Genomic DNA, 23,716 nt, shown 5'->3' with positions numbered 1-23,716 from the left:
TCTAGTCACCCTTATCATCCAGTAGTTTCTCTCTTATGACTCAATTTGTTTACCCTCAGTCCACATAGCTGAAGATTTCTTCAACCTATTGACTTACTCACATAAAGATTTATCCCTACTTCCTTTAAGTAGAGACACAAATTGTGTAAACGAGTTTTTTCTAGGTAGCTGTATTTCATCTTCTTTTATAGGCATAAGAACAGCTAGAAATGACTGACTTTTTTAGTCAAGAACCCATACTCTGAGGGAATATCACCATAGAAGTTTCTGTGCCCCAGAGGCCTCCAAGAGCTCCTCTAGGGAACCCTAGTACTGCTAGAGCTTCTAGCTCTCCTAGAGCTCTCCTCAGTGTTTTCTAGGATGTCCTGGAGCCTTCCTTGTGTGCCTAGAAGCCCCCCAGAGTACTTGAGAGCACCCTACAAGACTCCTGGAGCAATCCAGTGTGCTCTAGGATGTAATAGAGGTTCCCCAGTATGCTCTAGAGGTCTCCAAGGACAGCCCCGTGTACTCAAGAGCACCCTAAAGTACTCCCAGAGCTTTGTGGTGTGCTGTACGATGCCTCATAATGGCAGTGAGCGAACAAATAAAGAAACAGATGATTCAGACCCATAAATCAGAATACAACTAAACCAGATGAAAACTGAAGTCCATTTGCAATTTGGGAATACGCAGAGTAGTGACGTATCTTGATGTACTGCAGGCATTACTTTGGCCATGCTAAATAAAGCTGTAATAGCTGGCACTGCAGGATGTTTGCACGTTGCTAGCATCCGGCGGCCTGATCTGTAGGTGGAGGGTGGAGGAAGTTTGATATGCAAATGACTTCTCTGTTGGGTCAATCTGGAGGATATAAATATTGACAGAATTGTATCAAACAGTTCACTACAAAATCACCCTCTCCAAAGAAAAATGGAATTATTTTACGGTCTGACATTAATAGCAGGAATTCTACTTGCTTTTTTATTATTGATTTTAATTGAAGCCTCTTATCATTCCTTCAAGGCAAAAATTCCTCCTGAAGTTGACCAGCCATCAAAGCTCAGCTTCTATAATTGGCTTTTTACTATGGTTGAAATTCTGGTGAGTTTATCGTGCTCTGCGATATTGTGATTTTCAGGAAAGGGAAAACGTGAGTAGAACTATGAACATAACATTTAAATATTGCAGCTGTGTGTAATGGGAATCGTATGGTGACGCAAGTTTGGTATTTTAATACTGTCCATAAAAGCTGCCTACATGAGGTGACATCTTTTAAATGCTGAGATTTGTATATTTACACTGCAATTGTAACTTGATTGCCTTTTGTGATGAAATGATCGGTCCAGTGAAAAACAGAAGGGCTGAAGACCTGATAAATGAACCTTCTGTATCCCAGGGCACTCTGGTCTATTTGAGGTAACTTCCTAAATTTTTATCTATCTATAGTAATTGTTGTACTCATGATTCTGTTGTTATTTCTGCAGTGACTAAACTACTGTGTCTTAATGAGTTAATACAGAATCATGTATACTGGAGGTAATCTAATCATAGGATCATAGAATCCCTAGAGTTGGAAGAGACCCTAAAGGCCATCTGGTCCAACTCCCTGCTATGAGCAGGGACACCCACAGCTCCATCAGATGCTCAGAGCCCCATTCCGTGTCCTTGGGTGTCTGCAAGGATGGAGCACCACTACCTCTCTGGGCAACCTGTGCCAGTGCCTCACTGTAAAAGACTTTTTCCTTAAATCCAACCTAAATCTCCCTTCTTTAGTTGGAAACCATTTCCTTTCAACACAGACACTGCTGAAGAGTCTGTCCCCTCGTTTCTTACTGTCCCTTTAGATACCAGTAGGCAGCTCTCAGCTCTCTGCAGAGCCTTCCCATCTCCAGGCTGCACAGCCCCCAGCTCTCAGCCTGTCCTTGTAGGAGAGGTGTTCCATACCTGAATCATTTTTGCGGCCCTAATCTAACCTCCTGATCAAAGAAAGTTCAGTCACAAGAGCTGTTACTACTTCTTATTTATTTACTTGTAAACTAGACTGTGCTATATGTGCTGCCAGCAGAGTAAGAAACAGCTCTTGCCCAAGACATTTTCAAAAAATACAAGACAAGATCAGACTAAGCCTTATCACGTTTGGCAGATATCATTATGCCTGGACTTGATTTATGGTCAGACATGGTGATCTTACAGGTCTCTTCCAACCTAAAATCTTCCAACCTTCCATGATTCTGTATCAAATGGAAGTCTGTAGGAAAAAGAGTGATTTCATGATTTCATTAGTGTTTGTAAGGGGTTCATCTCAAGCAGCAGTGTTCTGTCATTCTCAAATTATATGTAATGTTCAGTAATCCTGAAAAGTCACTTTGGGTGATACAAAGACTTACATGGGTTGCTTAAACCTACATGCTTTCACCAAACCAGGTCTCTCATCCTCCAATGGCTTATGCCATGTGTACCTATCTACACTGCCTGGTGTGAAGGAAGAGTTGCTGTCCTTACATATTTCCGACTGCTCCTCATGTTAAGCTATATATTAACATAATACAATTAAATGACTGAATGTTATTAGGTCCTCTATGTTTCCGTACTTGGTTTGATGAAAGGATTCTTTCAGATGACTCTCTTTTCTGAAGCTGCTTCTACAAGCTGGTTTCAGCTGGGACAGGGTTGATTTTCTTCACAGTGTCTGGTATGATGCTATGCTTTGGCTTTAGAAGAACAATGTTGACAGCACGTCAGTGTTTTAGCTGTTGCTGAGCAGTGCTGCACAGAGCCAAGGATGTTTCAGTTTTTCAGCTTCTCATACTGTCCTGCCAGTGAGGCAGCTGGGGGTCCCAGGGAGCTGGGAGGGGACAGAACCAGAGAAGCTGCCCCAAATTGGCCAAAGGGGTTTTCCATACCCTATGATGTAGTGAGAAAAGCTATAAAACTGAAGGGAGCTGACCTGGGGGGCAGCTGTTGTTTGGGTTCTGTCTGGGCATCGGTCAACGTGTGGTGAGGAACTGCTTTGTGCATCCCTTGTCCCACTCCTGCTGTCCTTTGAAGGCCACTAACTCTGACCCATTTGGCAGGCAGTCGTGCCAATGTGTGAGTTGCTTCACTATGCAACAACCGGGTTATAATGTAAAGCTTAACTTTGCTCCACATTGGGAAAGAAACTCACTAATCTGTATGATGAAAGCTTATTCAAAGTTTACACTGTTATTCTCAATTATTCCTCAAACCAACCATTTCGATACATTTTACTCTCCCACTTTCTAGAGAAAAGTGGGGAAAAAAAGGTTTCCATTTGCACCAGATAAAGTTTAGATCAGATAGCAGGAAGAACTGCATCACAGAACGGGTGGTTGGGCATTGGAACGGGCTGCCCAGGGAGGTGCTGGGGTCCCTGGAGGTAATGAGGAGCAGTGTGGATGTGGCACTAATACACACGGGTTAGTGATTGACCTGGTGTGGTTTCTTACAAAGCACACAGTGCTTTGTGCATTGTGCATGTGCAGTGAGAATATCCTGCTAATTCTGATGAATGTTGCTGTTGTTGTGCCACTGTCATCTCCTCCTGTGCTCCCTGCCATGTATGTTGCAAGGAAGGCCTCTTTTTTATTGTAGCATAGCACAGTCTTCTGCCTTTTTGTTGAACTTATTTGAGGCACCCCTTAGATGGATCAGCAGTTAAGCACCTACTGGAACAGAGGTGTCAGACATATGATGCTCCAGCTGCTCCTGTGTACGTGCTTTCTTGAAGAAACTAATGAAAATCTCAAAGAGAAAAGATGGGAGAAAGCCTACCAGCTCACAACATAGCTTCTGTGTTAATCCATTCCTACAGATCTGCATTCAGATCTGTGCATATCACACTGTGATATAAAGTTCTGATAATTATTTTGGTTGGCAAAGCATAATGCTTCAAGATGAGTAAGAGAGAGTGACTGTCAAAAGGACCCTCCAAGTCCATGATGGACAAACTGAGTGTTCTTTCCTACTTCATATGTGATTTCTTACTTAGTTGAAAAGTAAAAATCTGGTCATCGTGTGATGTTCAATGTACAGAGAAGCCTGTGCCAGAATCCAGGCATTTGAGCAAACAGTTTTTCAAATTACTGCATGCTGGTTTGGGTTCTCCTTTTCTTATACAAACACACATTTTAGAACCTGGCTTACATGATATGTTCACCTACTAATACAATCATAGATATCTAGAAATAGCCATACCTCCTCTATTTTGAGTGGACTGCTACTGCTTCTGAAGTATTTTGTAATTATTGATCAAGAAAAAGTTTTTCAGTGCAAAATTGAATAGCATACCAAATTCTCCATTCTTCTTTATGGCAGTTCTTTTCCTTAAAATTGAAGATGTGTCTGTGATGCCAGGAACTCCTAGGATAAGGAAAAGAAAGAGGATATTTACACAGAATGTTCTGATACCACGTTTATCATATATATTGTTAATACTTGCCACTTGAAGGCTCTGCTAAAAAAAACACAGGGATGTTAGAAAGTGCAGGTGAGATCAAATAAACACAGAGCAGCAATGTGTTAACTTCAACATCCCAACATTGTCACTTCAACAAAAAACAAAGAAAAAGCAGAAGTCAGAAACATTAGGTTACAAAAGCACAGTAGCCATTAGTTGATGAGGCATTGATACAGTACATACATGCATAATTCTGCTGCTCAGAACAGAACAACACGATTTGCAAATTGCTTGTTATGATTACCATCATTCCGTTTGTAATTAAGTCATCATTTAATAGGAAAAGAAGTATTGTCCTTGGCAGGAAATGCATCACTTAGAAACCATTCTCAAAATAAAGGGGGATTCCAGTGTGATCCTCAGGTTATCTATCTCAATTATCAGTAATTGAATGCCTTTGGATAAGAAGACATTTTACTTAACAAACATACTTTGTTTTCCCTGCTGGATTTAAGAAACTGAAGAAGCCATTTCCTGAATCCCTGTGGGATCTCGATAAAGGTTTCACAGATGGAGGAGATAAGGCTCAGAACCATTCTCACCAAGGTCTTTGGAGCAGCATTTCATTACTGATTACAAGCATCACTGACTTTCTAAAACCTTGTTGTCATTGATCCTGTGGCTGGAGGTGATCAAAGACCACTCAGTTACTGTCATGGCTGGGACATTTTTATCTCACCTTACCTTCAGTCCTTCAGCTGAGCCATCTGGAGTGGACAGTTTCCCTTTATAATCAATGGTGATGAGCAGCCATTTCCAGAGCACAGCTTATATGCCTGAAGTTGGAACTGTCCTCTAGAGATGTCTCTTTCTCTTCACAGACAAGAAAAGGAGGCTTAGACCTCATGACACCTACACTGCATACCTACACAAATTGCTGACGTGTGGTAAAACTAGATTACAGAAATAAGAAGGGATTTAAAGGGGACATTCAGGGGAAGGAGTATTGCAGCATTCTTCTGAAAACAGCATAAACCACAAAGATGTACATTTCCATTTCACAACTGAAATCACCGAGCTTTTTTAATGAAAATCCTGTACAGTAGCAAACACCCAATGCAATTCTCCTAAATATAACACAGACAAAGGCCGCTTCTGGCCTTCTGTGGTCCCAACAGAGTGGAAGGGCTTGGATTTTCTATTCTAATTTCTTATTTTTTCTGTTATATCCAGGCAAATAAATCGGCGAGTTTGGGTATCTGCAAGAAGCACGTACTTATCAGGATGTTTTCTAACGGACTGAGGGCATGGAGGGCTTCAGAGCTCCTCATAAAGGATCTGCACTTTGGTGAGGTGCCAGTGAGGATCTACCTCCCAAGATCACCATCTGCCAGCAAACGGAGAGGAGTCGTCTTGTTCCATGGAGGATGTGGGATGTACGGAAGCATAAGTAAGGAACTGAAAGAGAAAATGTGATTTTTATCATTATTTTTTACACACGCTCATTAATGATATATTTTTAAAATTATTTTGAACCTAAGAAGTGACAGAGGCTTAGCTTGGGCAACCGAGAGACATAACATGATGCTTGGTTTTACTTTTTCAGTTCTTTAATCTGCCCTTGTTGAATATCTAAATTATTCTTGGTAGGATAGAGCCCTATTTATGGCATTTATATCCCCTACAACAAGTGGTGCTGCTAAATGAATGCATCTGTTTTGGTCTGAAAACGTGACAGAAGTTATTAACTCCTGCATTCCTCCATTGGATCCCTTCCCCAGTGGCATACAGCACCTGTGTGCCCCAGGTCCTTTAATTAGCTTGACTTCTTTCAGTTTAGTTGATTAGAGAAAGCAGACAATTGCAAACTTAATCAAAGAAGCTCCAAAAGATACAAACACATGTTAAAAGGTGTTAAGATTCTGAAATTTAAGGTGGAATGTATTATTGAGCAAATGGCAACAAGCCAAGTCTTTTAAATGTAATAAAAACTGAACTAAAGTAGAAGAAACGTAATAATAATAAATAATAATAAAGCGTATCTTTAAATACATTGTAAGAGGCATAAATCCTGCCCACTAACTTACAGTGGAATGGTTTTATAACTCGTTAATGAGATTGTCATGTGGTCATCTCTGCACACCTCAACTGAGGGGTTACGCCACCAAGAAAGAAGGGAGGATATTGCTGCAAGTACTCAAAGACATTAACTGCATTCATGTTTGTTCTTCAGAAAGCCATGAAAGAATATGCCAGCACATAGCCAAAAAGTCTGATTCCGTGGTGGTGTCAGTTGGGTAAGTTGAGCTTGAAAAAACTGAGCTCTAGGAAAGTCTGTCCTTACACAGACATGTGCAAGCCAGCATGTGCATGACAACAAATACTGACTTGGGTTTATCAATAACAAAAGCAATTATTAGGATGTTTAACTTTTTAATCCATAGATTTAATTAAGTAGAAAGTAGAAACAGTGCACTTCAGCCAACAGAGGAGGGTTAACAGGCATAGCTTGGAGAAGAGAAGGCTCTGGGAAGACCTCGTAATGGCCTTCCAATACTTGAAGGGAGCATATAAACAGGAGGGAACAGCTGTTTATGAGGGTGGATGGTGACAGGACAAGGGGGAATGGTCTTAATCTGAGACAGGGCAGGTTTAGGTTGGATATTAGGAGGAAGTTTTTCACCCAGAGGGTGGTGAGGCACTGGCACAGGCTGCCCAAGGAGGCTGTGGATGCCCCATCCCTGCAGGCATTCCAGGCCAGGCTGGATGTGGCTCTGGGCAGCCTGGGCTGCTGGGTGGTGACCTGCACACAGCAGGGGGTTGGAACTGGATGAGCATTGTGCTCCTTTGCAACCCAGGCCATTCTGTGATTCTATGAACAGAGAAAGCCTGCATTGCTGCCTCAGTTGCATTTCTCTTTTTTTACTCAACTAATATTCTCCAGAAAGATCACAAATGCAAAGAATGAAGAGCCATGGCCATGGAGGTGCATCTTGTTCTCATTCACTTTGACCTGACTTTCTTTCATCTAAGAAAGTACATTATTGGTTAAGAACTAAACAAAGAGAGCCTTATGTTGTCATCACTCCCCTGTAATCCATTTGTCCCAGTTAACAAAATAAATGAAATAATTGTCTGCAGGAAGCTATTTCATCACCACTGTACATTTACTGTATGGTGTTTTATAACACAGTGTCATTAAATTACTGTTATTATATTAAAGTGTAATAATAACACACAAAACCTCACTTATATATAATAATAAAATACCAACAATGTGATGATATAAAATATAATAGTGAAGGTAATGATCAGTGTCCTCAGGATCCAAGAATCAGCTGGACCTTTGGGTATGCAGGATGTACATCCACAGTACCCACAGTCAGTGCAAAGGAGAGAACCGATGTCATTTAGCTGGACTTGAGCAAAGCCTCTGACATGGTCCCCCACCACATCCTTATCTCCAAATTGCAGGGGTGTGGATGTGATGGATGAACCACTCGACGGATAAGAAACTGGTTGAAAGGCTGCAGACAGAGGGTGGTCATTAATGGCTCTGTGTCCAGGTGGAGGCCGGTAACGAGCGGCGTCCCCCAGGGCTCTGTCTTGGGACCGGTGCTTTAACATCTTTATCAATGACAGTGATAACGGAGTCGAGTGCACCCTCAGCAATTTGCTGACGACACCAAGCTGAGCGGTGCGGTCAACACGGTAGAAGGAAGGGATGTCATTCAGAGGGACCTCGAGAGGCTGGAAAGGTGGGCCCGGGTGAACCTGATGAGGTTCAACACGGCAAAGTGCAGAGTTTTGCACCTGGGCAGGAGGAATCCCAGGCATCCATACAGACTGGAAGGAGAGCAGCCCTGTGGAGAGGAACCTGGGGGTCCTGATGGATGAAAAACTGAACATGAGCCAGCAGAGTGCATTGCAGCTCGGAAAAGCAAATGGTATGAAGAGGGTTGGCCAGCAGGGACAGGGAGGAGATTTTCCCCCTCTACTCCACTCTTGTGAGGCCCCATCTGCAGCACTGCGTCCAAGTGTGGAGCCCCAGTACAAAAAAGACAGAGAGCTATTGGAGAGGGTCCAGAGGAGCCACAAAGACGATCAGGGGGCTGCAGCACCTCCCCTATGAAGACAGGCTGAGGGAGCTGGGCTTCTTCAGCTTGGAGAAAAGAAGGCTGCAGGGTGACCTCATTGCAGCCTTCAGTGCCTAAAGGGAGCCTGCAAACAGGAGGGGAGTCAACTCATGGAAAGGGGAGATAACAGCAGGACAAGGGGAAATGTTTTTAAGCTGAGGGAGGGAAGATTGAGGTTGGATGTCAGGGGGAAGTTCTTTCCTATGAGAGTGGTGAGGTGCTGGAACAGCTGCCCAGAGAGGCTGTGGATGCCCCATCCATCCCTGGAGGTGTTCAAGGCCAGGTTGGATGGGGCCCTGGGCAGCCTGGGCTGGTATGAAATGTGGAGGTTGGTGGCCCTGCATGTGGCAGGGCGCTGTAGATTCGTGATCCTTGAGGTCCTTTCCAACCCTGGCCATTTTGTGATTCTGTGATTCTGTGAACTGCAGACAGCACTGCTGGCACAAACTTTGATCACAAGCACAAACACAGAGGCCACAAATTGAGTAAATGTGTGGGTTTGTAAAACGTGGGTGGTGGAACTACACTATATAAGCATCTGTGCTCTTAAATTATGCCAGAATAAAGCAATTGACAGGCACACAAGTATGTAGAAAGTGCTGTCTTTTATACCTTCCAGGTACCGCTTGGCTCCTGAGCACAGTTTCCCAACCCAAAGCTTGGACTGTGTCACTGCCACCATCCACTTTTTGAAGACTGCCAAGAACTACGGCGTGGATCCCGATCGGATCATTGTATGTGGGGACAGCGCAGGGGGCACTTTTGCAACAACTGCTTGCCAAGAACTTGTGAACAGAACAGACATCCCGAAGATACGTGCCCAGATCTTGATCTATCCATTCCTCCAAAGCTTGAACTTCAACCTGCCTTCTCATCAGAAGAGTGCTTCCATTGGCTTGCTGTCCCTGGAACGGATGGTCTGTTTCATTCTGATGTACCTGAGAAAGGATTGCTCTTTGATGGAAGCTGTCTTGGCAGGTTCTCACGTTCCTGAGAGCATGAATTTGAAATATGGGAAATGGATAGATCCAGATCTTATCCCAGAGAAATTTAAACAGGACTACAAGCCACCATTACCTGCCTCATACATACCCCAGGTCCATGAGGAAACGAAAGAAATGTTTGAGACAAGGTTTTCACCACTCTTAGCAGAAGATGCTGTTGTTGGCTGCCTACCTGACACCTGTATTATCACCTGTGAGCACGATGTGCTCAGGGATGATGGGCTGCTGTACAAGAAGCGGCTGGAAGACAACAATATCAAGGTGACCTGGCACCACATTGAAGATGGCTTCCATGGTGTGCTGTGCTTTTTGGGTTATGGCATTTTCTCTTTTCCCTCAGCAAGTAAGATAATGGATCACATTGTAAACTTTATAAAAGGCTGTTAAAAATGTCTCCTTCAATACACTGAACTACTATGCAGAGCGAGTGCGTTTCAGTTAATCACTCAGTATCAAGAAGTAATAACTTACGATAGTGCAATCTGCTGACTTCTAGCTTTCAGTTGCTCCTCTTGGAAGCACGATGTGGTTTCCTTTCTGTTTTTATCCATTAACTAACATTTTATCCTTGTTTTGCTTCTCTTTTTCTGTTTTAAGAATTTGTGTTCTCTTCTTTTGTCAAAGAACAAAAGCTCATGATTTATAAAGAAAAACACACTTTAAACCCTGGAATACATAAATGACCATAAATGTATCATACACACAAAAGCAGTATGAGAATACAGATAAAATGAAAGCCTGAAAGCCTCTGGAGGGTAAAGACTTGCTCACAGTCCCTGAAACAAGCAGCGATTACCACTGATTTATAGGCATATTCAGCCCATGGGTTTGGACTTGGCTGTAAAACCTGATGGAGGATTGGAGTGTACTTGCAGATCTTAGCTTACAGCACAGTGGGTGGCACAGAAGGGAGTAACAGAAGTCAAAGCTGTTGGAGCTTTCCGTGTGAGTATCTGAGAGTGGTGATGTGGAAGGGTTTTCTGGCCTTTCAGGGCTCCTTCCAACACAAACAATGCTAGAGCTCAATGATTCCAAGTGGAACCTGACAAACATCACTGAATGTCCTCTAAGCTGTAATCTGTGAAGCTCCTTTCTGAGGGGCATTTGCTTCTATTCAGGGAGACAGATATAGCATTTTTCTTAACTAATAATGCAGTTATTAGATGAGACCTTGAGGGTAAATTCAGAAACAGCACTAAAACGGCAAGAATACCTTCTGCTAATGCCCAAAGCAAAGGAAAAATAATAACCATAGAATCCTTTGAATTGCAACATGAGCACAGATTTGTTTTTTAGGACAGATCCACATTTATAAACGCAGATGCCTGGCTGAGTGCCAGAGCATGTCAAAAGAGCTGGTCATGCAATGCCTAAGAATTGTAAAACATTTCATCATTCTTATGCAATCACTTTGCTCTTGTAATAGCCATGCAGATAAAAGTGTGGAAAGAAGGCAGGGAGTTATCTTTCTTTTCCATCAGCTGAACTGTGAGTAGGAAGAAAATGCTGGGTTAAATTCTTCACACTGTCACTATATTAATTAAATGTGGTGACACAGTAGCACTTAGAAACCTCTGGAGCAACCAGTAGTTACTTGTGAATTCTTGTGTTCTCTGCAAAACGAAATGGTGTTTCTTTGTGCTCTATGGACACAATAGGAATTTGGTTCCATTTTTCCTGTTGCTGGTGTTAGTAATTTACTCTTCAAACAACGAAATTCTCCCAGGAGTAAACAATGTGATGAAGCTTACAAAGTTGTGCTGATTGAGGATTACAGGATTTGTTTTGATAATAGGACTTAGTGTGAAGTTGGCAAGTCATTTTGGTTTCTGACCTGACTATGAAGGCTGGCTCACCAGTTGGTGTGTGGTAGAAGCTGAGCCAGAAGTGCACCAGGATTTGCTACAAAAGCAGTGCAAAATGCTGGCTTGCATGGAGCAGTTAATCCATGGCAATGTCTGCTCTGCCACAGCAGTATTGCTACCTGCACAAGAACACTCACAGTTATCTTAGGTATGTCTGTATGAACTTCAGTCAAACCTGGCAGTCATCGGCTTATCTTTATTCAGGATCAATTTATTACAAACGTGGCATCTTCACAACTGTCCTTTCATTGATTCCCAAATGTGGTTTCTAAAGTTTCTGGAATGGAAGTCCTTCCTCCTGTCTGAAGCAAGAGAATTTGGTAACCAAAGTGACCTGAAGCACAAGTTCAAAGGCCTCAACAACACTGCATGTGACACATTGCTCACTGGTGCCCAGCCTCTCTAAACAGCTGCCTTTGCATCTGAGCATTACGGGCACTCGTTTCTGTCATCCTGCACACAGCACAAAGCTAAGAAACAAGCACACACACAAAGATTCAAGAAATCAATAGAAGAGCCTCCAAATATAACTTTCTGTGTATGTTTCTCAACTCTCCCCAAGCCCCCAGAAGACCGCTGAGTCCACTCAGGCTGTGGCCAGCTCTTGTAAGGTTACCTTACCTCATTCTCCTAAGTAAACTTGATGATAGGTTTCCCCATCTGATTACCTCACTTAAAATAATAGTTTTCCTTCACAAAATCTTCTGCACATTTTTTGTCTTAAGTTTTCCACTTGGTTTTTCTCCACTTTTTGATCAGCGTGCTGATGGGACCAAATGTGGCAGAGTGGATAGAGGAGAATGTTCTGTATTTCTTGGTAAGCAAATAGCACCAATAAAGCTTTTGAACAACGGTGTTGACTAACAAGTGCAGCCTTGTAATGTTGGCTTGTAATGTTCTTAATCCTTTTCACCATTCTACTATTTTGAAATGACCACATGACTGATAATTAACTTTTGCAATGTTTTGCTTTGTTTTTTGGTTGTTGTTGGTTTGTTTGTTTGTTATTTTTTTTTTTTGCCATGTTAAATATCACATCAGCATCTTTGTGGTCCTTAGAAAAGCCTCTCGAATATGCCAATATGCAATGCTCTAAAATGTTTTCTCTGCTGCTTCCCCACCTCCCAGGCAATGATTGCACTGAGCAAAGACTTCTGTGAGCTGTCACAACCCTCTACTCAAACAATGTGTTCCTTGTTAGAGAGCCTCTTACCCCATCCCACATTGTTGTTCAGCAGAGTCCTCTTCATTTTGAAATCCACTCCTCTGCTTGGTCACCAAGGCTGTTTTGTTACCCTTTGAACACTTTGCACATTCTACAAAGAGCTGAAGATGTCCCTACAATTCTACCTTGTGCATTACACGTTATGAGATGACCACCTCATCCAATGCAGTGTGTTATGCTTCAGGTCAGTTCAGCAGTCCACACATATTTTCACTGTTCACCATCTGGACCATTATCATTTATGGACCACTGTTCAAACTCTGCACTGGTCCACTATTGAGATTTTTCCATAGTCTTTACCTGCAGGTCTTGATTTAATATAAATATTAATTGGTTTATAATGCCTGCATATTATTAGCCATATTGAACACATGCATTCTAATCTGTATTGGGAATTACAGTCATAGTGGTGCAGACAGGTAACTGGAGAAGAGCAAGTACAGAAACAATGTACTTTTTCAGTACATTTTTCTTTTTCAGTAGTGACTCCAATATTCTCTAAAATCTAGAAAGCAGAACGATCTCATTGCGTCCAGGGAACTTCCTGTCCTCTAATTTGATTAATTATAGATCTACCTTACATTCTTAAGCTAGATTGCTTGTTCATACAAATACCTGATCTGTTCACATGAGCTCACTCATATAAATCACATATGATAATTTCCACAGCTTTGGAAATTTTAATTCGTTTAAATATTTTTTTTTATTTTCTAGAGAAAGGCACAGCAAAATTGTTCCTATCCTCTTTATTCAGATACTTTCTGACAGCATGCCCCTTCCACAGTCCACATCTTCAAGAACTTAAACACAAGTGCAAACTTGCAATGTGCCTACAGTTATGCACACGAATGCCTTTGCAGGCATGGAGTCATGGCAAGAAGTCATGCATGCAAAGAAATACTGATGGATACAAGTAGGCACACACAAATCTGAGCTTGTCAGCACCTCGTATCCAAGCTTACAGCCAACGGCAGTAGGCGCTGCTGAGTTTCACTTGGCTCGTTCAGCTTTCCAATTCAGCTTTCCAGCACCAGATGGCCCTCATGCTCCACAGACCTCAAGGAGCACCTTCAGCAAGAGCCCTTTCCCAGCAGAGGCATCGCCTCCCACCTGGTGTGTCATGGAATCACAGAACCATTAAGGCTGGAAAGACCACTAAGGTCATCAAGTCCAACCATCTACCCATGCCTGTGACTGCTCTAGACCACGTCCTTCAGCACCTCCACAGACAGTGACTCCACCACCTTCCCTGGCCAGCAACAAAGGCCACAGAGATCACCAAATCCAACCATTAACTCATCCCCACCATGCCCTCTAACCTTTTACCTGGTGGAAAGCACCCCAGTTGTGGTGGTGTTCTTCTGTTCTTCTGGTTTTTCCTCCATGCTTCTTATCAGTGCTTATCAGTGCTTCAAGCATTAAGTATTACTCTGTGTACCTCTGTGTACCCAAGAAAAACCATTTCCTAACTGCCCTATGTACCTAACCAGTTTGTTTCCTTTCCTGCTGCTATCCAGACTTCAGCACAGAGCTTTCACGTGGAAGCTCTAACAGTGATGTTGGGTTGTTGGCGGGCTGCTGTGATGTGCAGACCCAGTTAACACATCCAAAAGAGTCACAGAAATCACAGAAATCACAGAATCACCAAGGCTGGAAAAGACCTACAGGATCATCCACCCCAACCATCCACCCATCACCAATAGTTCTCACTAAACCGTGTCCCTCAACACAGAATCCAAACGTTCCTTCAGCACCTCCAGGCTCAGTGACTCCATCACCTCCCTGTGCAGCCCATTCCAGTGCCTGACCACTCTTTCAGACAAGTAGTATTTCATAACATCCAGCCTAAATCTCCCCTGGTGCAGCTTGAAGCCATTCCCTCTGGTTCTATCACTGTTACACAAGAGAAGAGGCTGACCCCCAGCTCCCCACAACCTCCCTTCAGGTGGTTATAGAGAGCAATAAGGTCTCTCCTGAGCCTCCTCTTCTCCAAACTGAACAATCCCAGCTCCTTCAGTTGCTGCTCATCAGCCCTGTGCTCCAGACCCCTCACCAGCTCTGTTGCCCTTCTTTCAACCCGCTCCAGAGCCTCAATGTCTTTCTTGCAGTGAGGGGTCCAAGACTTACAGCTCTTGGTAAAGTGACTTCCATAAGGACAGGCACCAAAGCAGGTTGAAACCAGCTGAACAGTGGTGGTAAGAACCTCAGAACAATGGTTCTGTCACAGGTGCTGCCACAGGGGCCACATCTGATGGGCACGGTTAGGCCACACCTGTCATTGGGACAGCACGACTTCAGCAAAGCTGATTAATTGCTTTCACTATTAAAAACTAAAGAAGGTAGCTGCAACCAAGTTTTGTGCAATGCTGTTTCCTAATGCTCTTGTCCAAGCTGTGAGAAAGCCAATTTGCACATCAGACTTGACGAGTTTGAATTTCCTGCTTCAATTTCCCAAGAGTGTCCCAATCTCCAGGCCACAGGCGACGTGCCTTTCACCAGCAGCCCTTATCGAGCTGGGTGACACAGCTTCCATAAGAAAGGATAAACAAACAGGAACCAAACCAACCCTCTGGTGAAGAGAGATTGGGAATGGGATGTTGGGAAACCAAAGTTGAAGAGGAGTTGTTGGATAACATGAATAGTTTGGGGAGATGAAGCAAAATGTGGAATAAACTTCTTAGAGAGTGAATCCTCAGGCTCTAGACTTAAGTTCATTCTTGTTTATTCTTTCCAATTAATAAACAGTTTCTGAAGTCAGGAATTAAATGTGAGTGGTTATTTTTTCCTATGCAGGTCACAGACTGTATATTCTAAAGCCTTAGGGTGCACTGAGTAAAACTGACCTTGAGATGTACATTAACATGAAACTTATCTCTTGAACTCTCTTTTGGAAAGAGAAACTTCATGCATTCGTTTCATCCATACCACGACTTTGCAGAGGGAGAATTTGTTGCACTCACAGTTTTGGCCTTCGGTAAAGGCACTGTTCCCAAATTACACCTTATGAGCTGAAAAGGCCTCATTTTACTGACTTTTGGGGTTTAAATCTTGGCACTAATGATTTGTGTACTGGGGAATACGAGCATGCGCAAGAGGAAGGCACATACAGAACACAGTATTCTGCTGGTGTCCAAGCCTTGCTTCTAGTCCTGAAACTGTCAAGACTAGGTGTATTTCTCACCATCTGCAGTTACATTTATACCTGGAAAGACATCTGTAAGCAACATAATCACGGCACAGAGTGCAGAGACCTAAGGCTCAACCAAGAGGCTGCTGAAAAAGTCACTGAGCAACCAAGCGTAGCAGTGGGTACTTTCATCTGCTGGAGAAAGGATGTGCAGGAGGAACAAATCATTGGTGCTTCAGACTGCAACTGCTCCTAGTTCTGCTAGAATCAAAGATGTCACTGTGTGCCAGCGTACAACAGCAGTCAAGCAAGCCCCATCCCAAAAAGCAACCTGGCTTTGAGCTGGAGGTGAGGAGCCCAGACAGCCACAAAGAAGGGAGCTACTGCAAATGGATTTGCTGCACAGTTCATAGACTCTGGTGCTAAACTGCTCTGATATTCATCTCTGCAAAAAGCACATAGGTTAACCTCATTTAAAACCCCTGTAAGATTTAATTCACAGCTTTGGTTGTCCCTGGGATGCTGGATAAATATTCTGTTTGGCCTTTGTGAATGAGATACGTTAGGAAATACATTAAGATCATGCTGATCTGAAAATTGAGAGTTCCTACTGATGCTTTTAACTACCTAGAAATGACTTGCATGCTATTAGCTATTGCCTTGCACTACCAGAAATTAATCTTCTAAATGCTACGTATCATGTGTGGTTACAAAGTGCTGGCTGAGCTCTGCAGTGTGACAGCAACGCCTTGGATTGGACTGGGCAGGGTTTGGAAAACAAGAACCAGAACGGAAGGTAGTGGTGGTAGGGGGGCAGTGGGACCGGATGATCTCAGAGGTCTTTTCCAACAGGATGATTTAATCATTCTCTGTACCTCTTCACACAAAACTGTCATGCATCATTTGCTCTCAGTCTCCACAGCACGTCTCAAATCCAACATTAAGAAAAATCAACCCAATTCTGTTGGCTTCAGCAGAGCAAATCTGCATCTGATAATGCTTTTACCACTCCAATGTCCTTCAGAACTGATGCTGTCAGATATTCACAGGGTTAAATATTACCAATGGAATCACCTCTGCTTTTTACCAGCAGTGATTTTTTTTTCTGGCCTGTGTGTCAGCTGCTCCATTATTATTCTTATTTTAGCAATAATAAAACATATGTGAATGCTCTAGAGAAGAGATCATAGCACATACAAAAATCAACATTCAATACTATCCTTGCTTTAAAAAGATTCCATTCTAAGCTGAAAGATCAAGAATAGGGTAAATACATTCTTGATAGAGGTGTATGTGTATAGATACATAAGCAAACAAGTAATTCGTATGACCAGCACCAAATAAAAGGTGAGGAGGAACATCTGCAATGCTGAAACCTAGATTTCACCAGGGGTCTGAGAAAGGAGGATGTGGTGGCACAATAAATAAGAAATCAAACAGCTCTGAAGGTGATTACTAAGAAATCCTGTCCCACTTGAACTCAGAAATAAGACAGGCTTGACTGTATTCAAGCAATAGGGAGAGATGTAATAAGTTTTATCTCCTTGTAACACTGATGATATGTCAAGAACATACGGTAATGGGCACAGAACCAAAACATGTTAGTTGTAAATATGAAAAACTGCTTATGCAAGCCTCCCTCGTGACTAATTGTTACTGTCTATTTAATTGTATGGTTTGATTGCCACATGCTTTCACCTTCCTATTGGGATTTTTAAAAGCTGGATGATGGGATTCTAAGGGAATTGCCAAACCTGTGCCTTTACCTTCAGAAATACTGCAAAAGTCAGAGGGGGAAGGAGCTGCTTCTTCCATTTGACTCCTAACAGTGCAGCAAGATGGCACTTCTCTTCACCATTTTTCTTGTTTTGACTCTAGTTGTGGCAATGGGATTCTACTATGAACACCCCACAGCAAACATCCCACCTGGATTCAGCGAGCGCAAAAAGCTTTATGCTTTTCATTACATCATGAACTTTGGTTTCGGTCTGGTAAGTTCACTTTGCTTAAAGCTACCTTTTAAATTTGATTTCTGATAGAGGGATAAGGGATAGGTGAAATGTTTTGGAATCGATATATATCAAGTACAGAGCTGGATTTATTTGGTGATGGGAGCACTCTTGTGGATACCTGTGGTTCAACCCCACTGCTTGCCGTGCAGCACTAAAGCAAGCAATACAAAAAAATAAACTGCAGTCAGCATAATACCTCATTTTTCCTGATGGCTTCAGTTCTAGCTTTTAAATTGTGCAGCCTCAAACAGCTGCTGCACGATATATGTTAAACTTCTGCTTTGCATAAGAGGGAAGGGGTAAGGCTGCACTGAGCTCAGCTCTCTCCTACAAATGCATGACTTCTGAGCCATCTGAAGGGCAGCTGCTACATTCATCACTTTTCTCCTTCACAGTGTCTGTGTGATTTCCTATTCTGAGTTTAAAAAACACTTCTATGATGGCTAAGTCAAGCTTCTTTTAGCCTTTTAAATGACAAAAGGGAAACATTCACTTTCTTTGGGTTGTGCATGACATTTCACTGAAATTCCATGTTCTGCTGTTATTATCTTGTTCTTTTTCCCTGCTACACTGCTTATTAAGCTTTCTTTGAAGTCAGCCAGTAAGTTCCTGAGAATGTGACTCAGTGTGAGTCCTGAGGGGTGCCTCACCCAGCCCTGAGCGATGCTGTGATACAAAGCAGTGCAAGAAAACAGGACAGGAATTGAAGTCACACAAAGTTTTCTTACACCTACTGCACTATAGGTGGAACTCCACGTTTTCCAAACGCTGTGTGCACACTCTTTTTCCATCTAAGTTTGTTCTTTGTGCAATTGGTATGCAGCAGGCCAAACTGCAGAATTTAGAAGCTCACTGGTAACTCTAACCCTAACCCTAATGCAGTTCTCAGCTTCTGATTTTACCATCTCGTATCCTCACTGCTGGTCAGTGAGAGGCCAAGGAAAAACAGGAACAGAGAGGCAAGACGATTAATGTGTAGTTAAACAAAAGTATAAATGCAAGAAAGTTTGAGTCATAAAGTCATAGAATCATTAAGGTTGGAAAGACCTCTAAGATCACCAGGTCCAACCAGCAGCCCACCCCCACCACTGACCAGTCACAATGCGACGTCTACTCAGTAGGAGCTCTGGTTGTTGCTGTTCAAAGGAGCCAGGTCCTCTCCAGGAATGGCCACCAAAACTGCAGGGAAAATTAAAGTTTGCTATGGTAGATCTAGACAAAAAATGCACGTGAAGTCACTGGAGACAAAACAGCTTGATGTAACGGTGCACAATCTAATAAGTTGTCTGAGGAACTATCTGTATTCACCTCTGAGGTTATACTTAAATAAGGAATGTCTTAATCAAATTTCTTCATTGAAATATCTACCCATTCTTTATTTTTCAGTGTTGGTTTAGAATTTGGTCTATAAGAAGAAAAACTGACAGGTTTTAGAGGTAGCCAGAGGACTAACTCCATCTGGGAAATTGAGTTGCAAACAATGAGATGCAAACACGGAGGGGCTGATTACATTACACTACCTACTGTGTTAATAGCTCTGTAACTTCTTGGAATCAATTTCTTTTAGTAATGAGTGAGGCAGAGGGGCTGGCACAGCGTGCAACACACGTAACTTCTGTCTGTGTACCTGTGTGAGGAAAAGAAAGGGCTCTAACACTGCAGTCAGCACAGCCATCGCCTCCTGCATGCTGCTGCAGGTCTGCTCCTCTGCCCAGGCATGTGTCTGCACTCCCACTTCTAACCAGCTTGGGTTCCTCTCTGCCTTTCACACTGCTTTCCTCTTGGAGCACAGCACTGCATTGTGAATCACTGCTGGTGGGCACTCCATGCACTGATGGCAGAGGCTGAGCTAAAAAAAGGACTTGAAAGCAAAAATGCCAACGCTGCTGATTCTTATGGAGCTTCTATTTGCTGTGCAATTTAAAACAACTCCACCAGATAAAAATGTTGTTTGCATATTACCAGAAATAACTATGAAGATTACATGTCTTGACCAATAACTGATGTTCTGCATCATGGAGTGGAATGCAGACACCCAGGGTCAGGCTGGAGGGGCTCTGAGCACTGATGAAGCTGTGGGTGTCCCTGCTCAGTGCAGGGGTGGGACCTGATGGCCTTCAGGGTCCCCTCCAGCTCAAATGCCCTGTTATATGTGATAGCTGTACTTTGTTGCAGTAATCCACAGCAGATACTCAGAGCTAACAGTGAGGTGAATGAGAGCAATATAAACAAATGCCAATCTCTATGAAAGCTGATCAGTCAAAGTATCACGGGTTTAACAGTTGCTTGTCAGGCTGTCAGCATTAAGCACGGCAGCTGATATGGACTCTTCTGCCCTTTTTTGTATTTCCAAGACAACATACAAACAATGCAGTTAATTACAGGTGCAACCCTTACTGTTACAAAAGCACTAGTGTGAGGAAACAAGACCAGAGGGGAGTGAAGGATTAAAGAAACAAATTAAAGATCCCATGGTTATCATGCAGGAGATCAGTAGAAGTAACTAAAATGGGAATAAAGTCAGACCACAAAAAGATCCTTCTTGCACAGGGGGATCAGCTCCTGAAATGGCACAAAATGAGATACCTACACCAACCTTCACAGGACACATTGCTGAACTACTGAGGTCTTTAAATGCGAGATGAAAGACTCTCACAATGGGATCTGAAGACACAAGCTGTATATAGAATTCTCTTTGAAATACACATGTAGGAATAATGGCAACCCAACAAACCATCCAGTCTAACTGTGTTTGGGTACGAAGCACTGCAGTATGTGAAGATGGAGTCAAGGATCAGAAGTACCCTTGTTCAGGAGCTGGCTGTGGAAGATGCTATGGAAAAACGTTCTTTTAAGGGCTGCTTTAAAGCCTAACAAGTGGAAGTATTGGCTAGTGATAGGACAAGGGGGAATGGTCTTAAACTAAGACAGGGGAGGTTTGGGTTAGATATTAGGAGGATGTTTTTCACCCAGATGGTGAGGCACTGGAACAGGCTGCCCAAGGAGGCTGTGGATGCCCCATCCCTGCAGGCATTCAAGGCCAGGCTGGATGTGGCTCTGGGCAGCCTGGGCTGCTGGTTGGTGACCTGCACACAGCAGGGGGTTGGAACTGGATGAGCACCTTTTGCAACCCAGGCCATTCTATGATTCTGTGATTGTATGAAGTATTTGACACTTCTGTCTCCTATTAATAGCCTATAAATAGATTTATTCCATTAATAGAGACTAAGCCAGGATTTCACCACTGAAGAATGAGATAATTTGTAAAACAACACTCTGTTACCCAACATTTCTAACATTTGAGCTAATTTGTGTTTCCTTTTCCTTTACTAACAGGCAATATTACTAGAAAAACTTGGTATCATGTCAGAAGTCAGTTTACTCAGAGCTATAATGGATGGAATACCACCACTAAAAGATAAACGTCTCATTATCAAGGACTTAATCTTTGAAAAGGTTAAAGTAAGACTGTACCAGCCAAAAACATCAACCAGTGGCCAAAGGAGAGGAGTCCTCTACTTTCATGGCGGGGTTGGACGGTTTGGAAGCATTCGTAAGTCATGTAAACACTGTAACTAAACGTGCTGTGTGCTTACTGAGCTGATGGGGCATTTATCAAACGAGGAGAAGAGGGAGGAGGCTAAGTATGAGAAATCAAAAAAAGTTGTGTCAGGACACGGGACAATTTCATTTCTGAGTAGCAGGCATTCTGTTACATTATCCTTATACAGCTTGTGCACCTCCAATCCTCTGATCGCTTCTCTTCTCCCTTATGCTTAGGAGAAAAGTTGAGAAGTTCATAAGAACTTTTTTACACAGACGTAACAAGGCTGTGAGCAATGTTCAGATTAGATCACACCAGCTGTGGGAGATTTACAGTGAAGCTATGACCACAGAACAGAGAGAAAGTCTTGAGAATATTTTCTTCTGACTTACTTTTAAAGCAACTTACAATTCCCCTGAAATATATTTTTATCATTATTATTTTCTTTAAACAGGGGCCTATGAAAGAACATGTCGCATTCTTGCTAGGAAAACCAATTCAGTGGTTGTGTCTGTTGGGTAAGTAGGATAAATCCAAGCACACCGTCCTCCTGTCTCCCCCTGGGTTCCTAGCTCTTTAATGCATTAGTTCTGCAACCCACACTCCCTGCAAACCACACAGAGCACTTGTATTTAATGATCACACGTGTTTCACTAGCACTAATGACTCTTAGAAAGAATTAGTTCACTAATCCCCATTTGCTAATTTCCAAATAAAATCCATCGGAATAATTTGTAGCTACCATTGGATGTGGATGGTTTTATTTCCTAAAGCCATGCACATAACTTGAAACCAACATTGTGTAATTAACTCTGCTGGAAGCATGGCTGCCCAGACAGCTCAACTCATTTCCTCAGTCACCTAAAACATAATAACTAAAGATATGTTTTCCAAAGAGAGGATAATGCACTGAGCTCCCTCAAACACTAAAAGCAGTAAATAAAGATGGCTCTGAAAGTAACGTCTCCTATTTATTTCCATGGTAACTACAAGAGATACAAAGAGCACAGTAACATGATTTGATAGAGCAAATTCTCAGCTACAGAACGCTATTTTTCAGCATAGTCATCACCATGAGCTACGCATTCATCTGCAATGAACCAAAGCCTGCGTGCTGTGCTCATCAAAATCTGCTCCAGTGGAGACAACCACTGCTGCAGAAATGCACCCCCCACCCTCACTGCTCTCACATCTGCTGTTCCACCTCCATAAATGTACAGCAAGCGTCAATGAATGTCAGTGGGATGTCATTTTTCTGAATGAAGGAATTAAACACCACCCCTTTGATCCATGTGCACTTCCATGTCAGACTGCCCCTCTGCTGCCATCTGTCACACAGCAACAAAATGTACTGGCATATTGGTGGGAAGGTTCAACCTCTATTGCCACCCACCAACATCTGCATCCAATGCCATGGGCCAACATCATAAAATAGGAGGCATTCCTTTTGGAGCAGCCCTCGTACACAGCAAGCAATAATTACTATAATTTCTGTTGTTGTAATTATAGTTTCAGGATATTTTCCCATCTTCACAATGAAATATATGAATGCACGATTGAAAAGACAGCGTGGGTCCACTCAGCAGATGTGACCATGCTGAAACCCTTCTGTTCCCACATAGGTACCGCCTGGCTCCTGAGTTCCCATATCCAACCCAATTCCAGGACTGTCTCACTGCCACCATTCACTTCATGAAGACAGCACAAGATTATGGAGTGGATCCTGCCCGCATCATTGTCTGTGGAGATAGCAGTGGAGGGACACTGACTGCTGCTGTTGCCCAAGCGCTGGTGAACAGAAAAGATGTCCCAAAGCTGAGAGCACAAATCTTAATATATCCTTTTCTCCAGGCCGCAGACTTTAATTTGCCTTCTTATCAGCAGAATGCCAAAATTCCTGTTTTGATAAGGGAACGAACCCTTGTTCTTGGTTTGAAGTATCTCAATAAAGACTTGTCTGCTGTAAATGTATTACTTGAAGGTTCCCATATTTCACAAAAGCGAAGACAGAAGTATCAGAAATGGCTGAGTGCTGATAATATCCCTCATGAGTTTAAAATGAGAGGCTACACACCTCCAGGACCACCACCACCGTACTCAGAAGAAATCTACAAGCTGGCCAAGCCTTTTCTTGAGCCTTTGTTTTCACCACTGCTGTGTGAAGACAGTGTCATTGCCCAGCTTCCTGAGACCTTCATTCTGACCTGCGAATACGACGTGCTCAGAGATGATGGACTGCTGTACAAGAAACGATTAGAGGATCATGGTATAAAAGTGACCTTGTGCCATCTGGAAGAGGGGTTCCATGGAACAATATTCTTGGCTGCTTATAGTAAGGTGGCAACATTCCAATCTGGAATTAAAGGCCTGGAAAAGATAACAAAATTTCTAAGATTGATGTAAACCT

General features: G+C 42.8%; 3 protein-coding genes across 4 annotated transcripts in view; 2 read left to right on the top strand and 1 right to left on the bottom strand.

The window, feature by feature from the left end:
• Positions 1-463: 463 nt before the first annotated feature.
• On the top strand, positions 464-9,957 carry LOC128084916 (arylacetamide deacetylase-like 3). Of its 2 annotated transcripts, XM_052691605.1 has the most exons (4): positions 464-1,080; positions 5,630-5,846; positions 6,630-6,693; positions 9,152-9,957. In XM_052691605.1, exons 1-4 carry the CDS (start codon positions 910-912, stop codon positions 9,921-9,923), a joined length of 1,224 nt encoding a protein of 407 aa, XP_052547565.1. In that variant the 5' UTR covers positions 464-909; the 3' UTR covers positions 9,924-9,957. The 2 variants fall into 2 exon arrangements, with proteins under 2 accessions (XP_052547565.1, XP_052547566.1); XM_052691606.1 differs by lacking the exon at positions 464-1,080 and having other exon boundaries at positions 5,608-5,846.
• Positions 5,738-23,716, bottom strand: part of LRRC38 (leucine rich repeat containing 38) — a 128,522-nt gene continuing 110,543 nt past the window's right edge. The window contains exon 5 of the transcript XR_008208735.1: positions 5,738-5,854. The gene's annotated coding sequence lies outside the window, so the exon portion shown is untranslated. The remainder of the gene's footprint in view (positions 5,855-23,716) is intronic.
• LOC128084926 (arylacetamide deacetylase-like 4) lies at positions 17,313-23,712 on the top strand. Its single transcript, XM_052691621.1, has 4 exons — positions 17,313-17,744; positions 21,102-21,318; positions 21,764-21,827; positions 22,932-23,712. The coding sequence occupies exons 1-4, from the start codon at positions 17,592-17,594 to the stop codon at positions 23,710-23,712; spliced, it is 1,215 nt and encodes a 404-aa protein (XP_052547581.1). The 5' UTR covers positions 17,313-17,591.

This window comes from Tympanuchus pallidicinctus, unplaced genomic scaffold (genome assembly GCF_026119805.1).
Source record: "Tympanuchus pallidicinctus isolate F22 unplaced genomic scaffold, pur_lepc_1.0 scaffold29, whole genome shotgun sequence".
NCBI classification, from domain to species: domain Eukaryota; kingdom Metazoa; phylum Chordata; class Aves; order Galliformes; family Phasianidae; genus Tympanuchus; species Tympanuchus pallidicinctus.
This window is presented reverse-complemented; position numbering and strand designations above follow the sequence as displayed.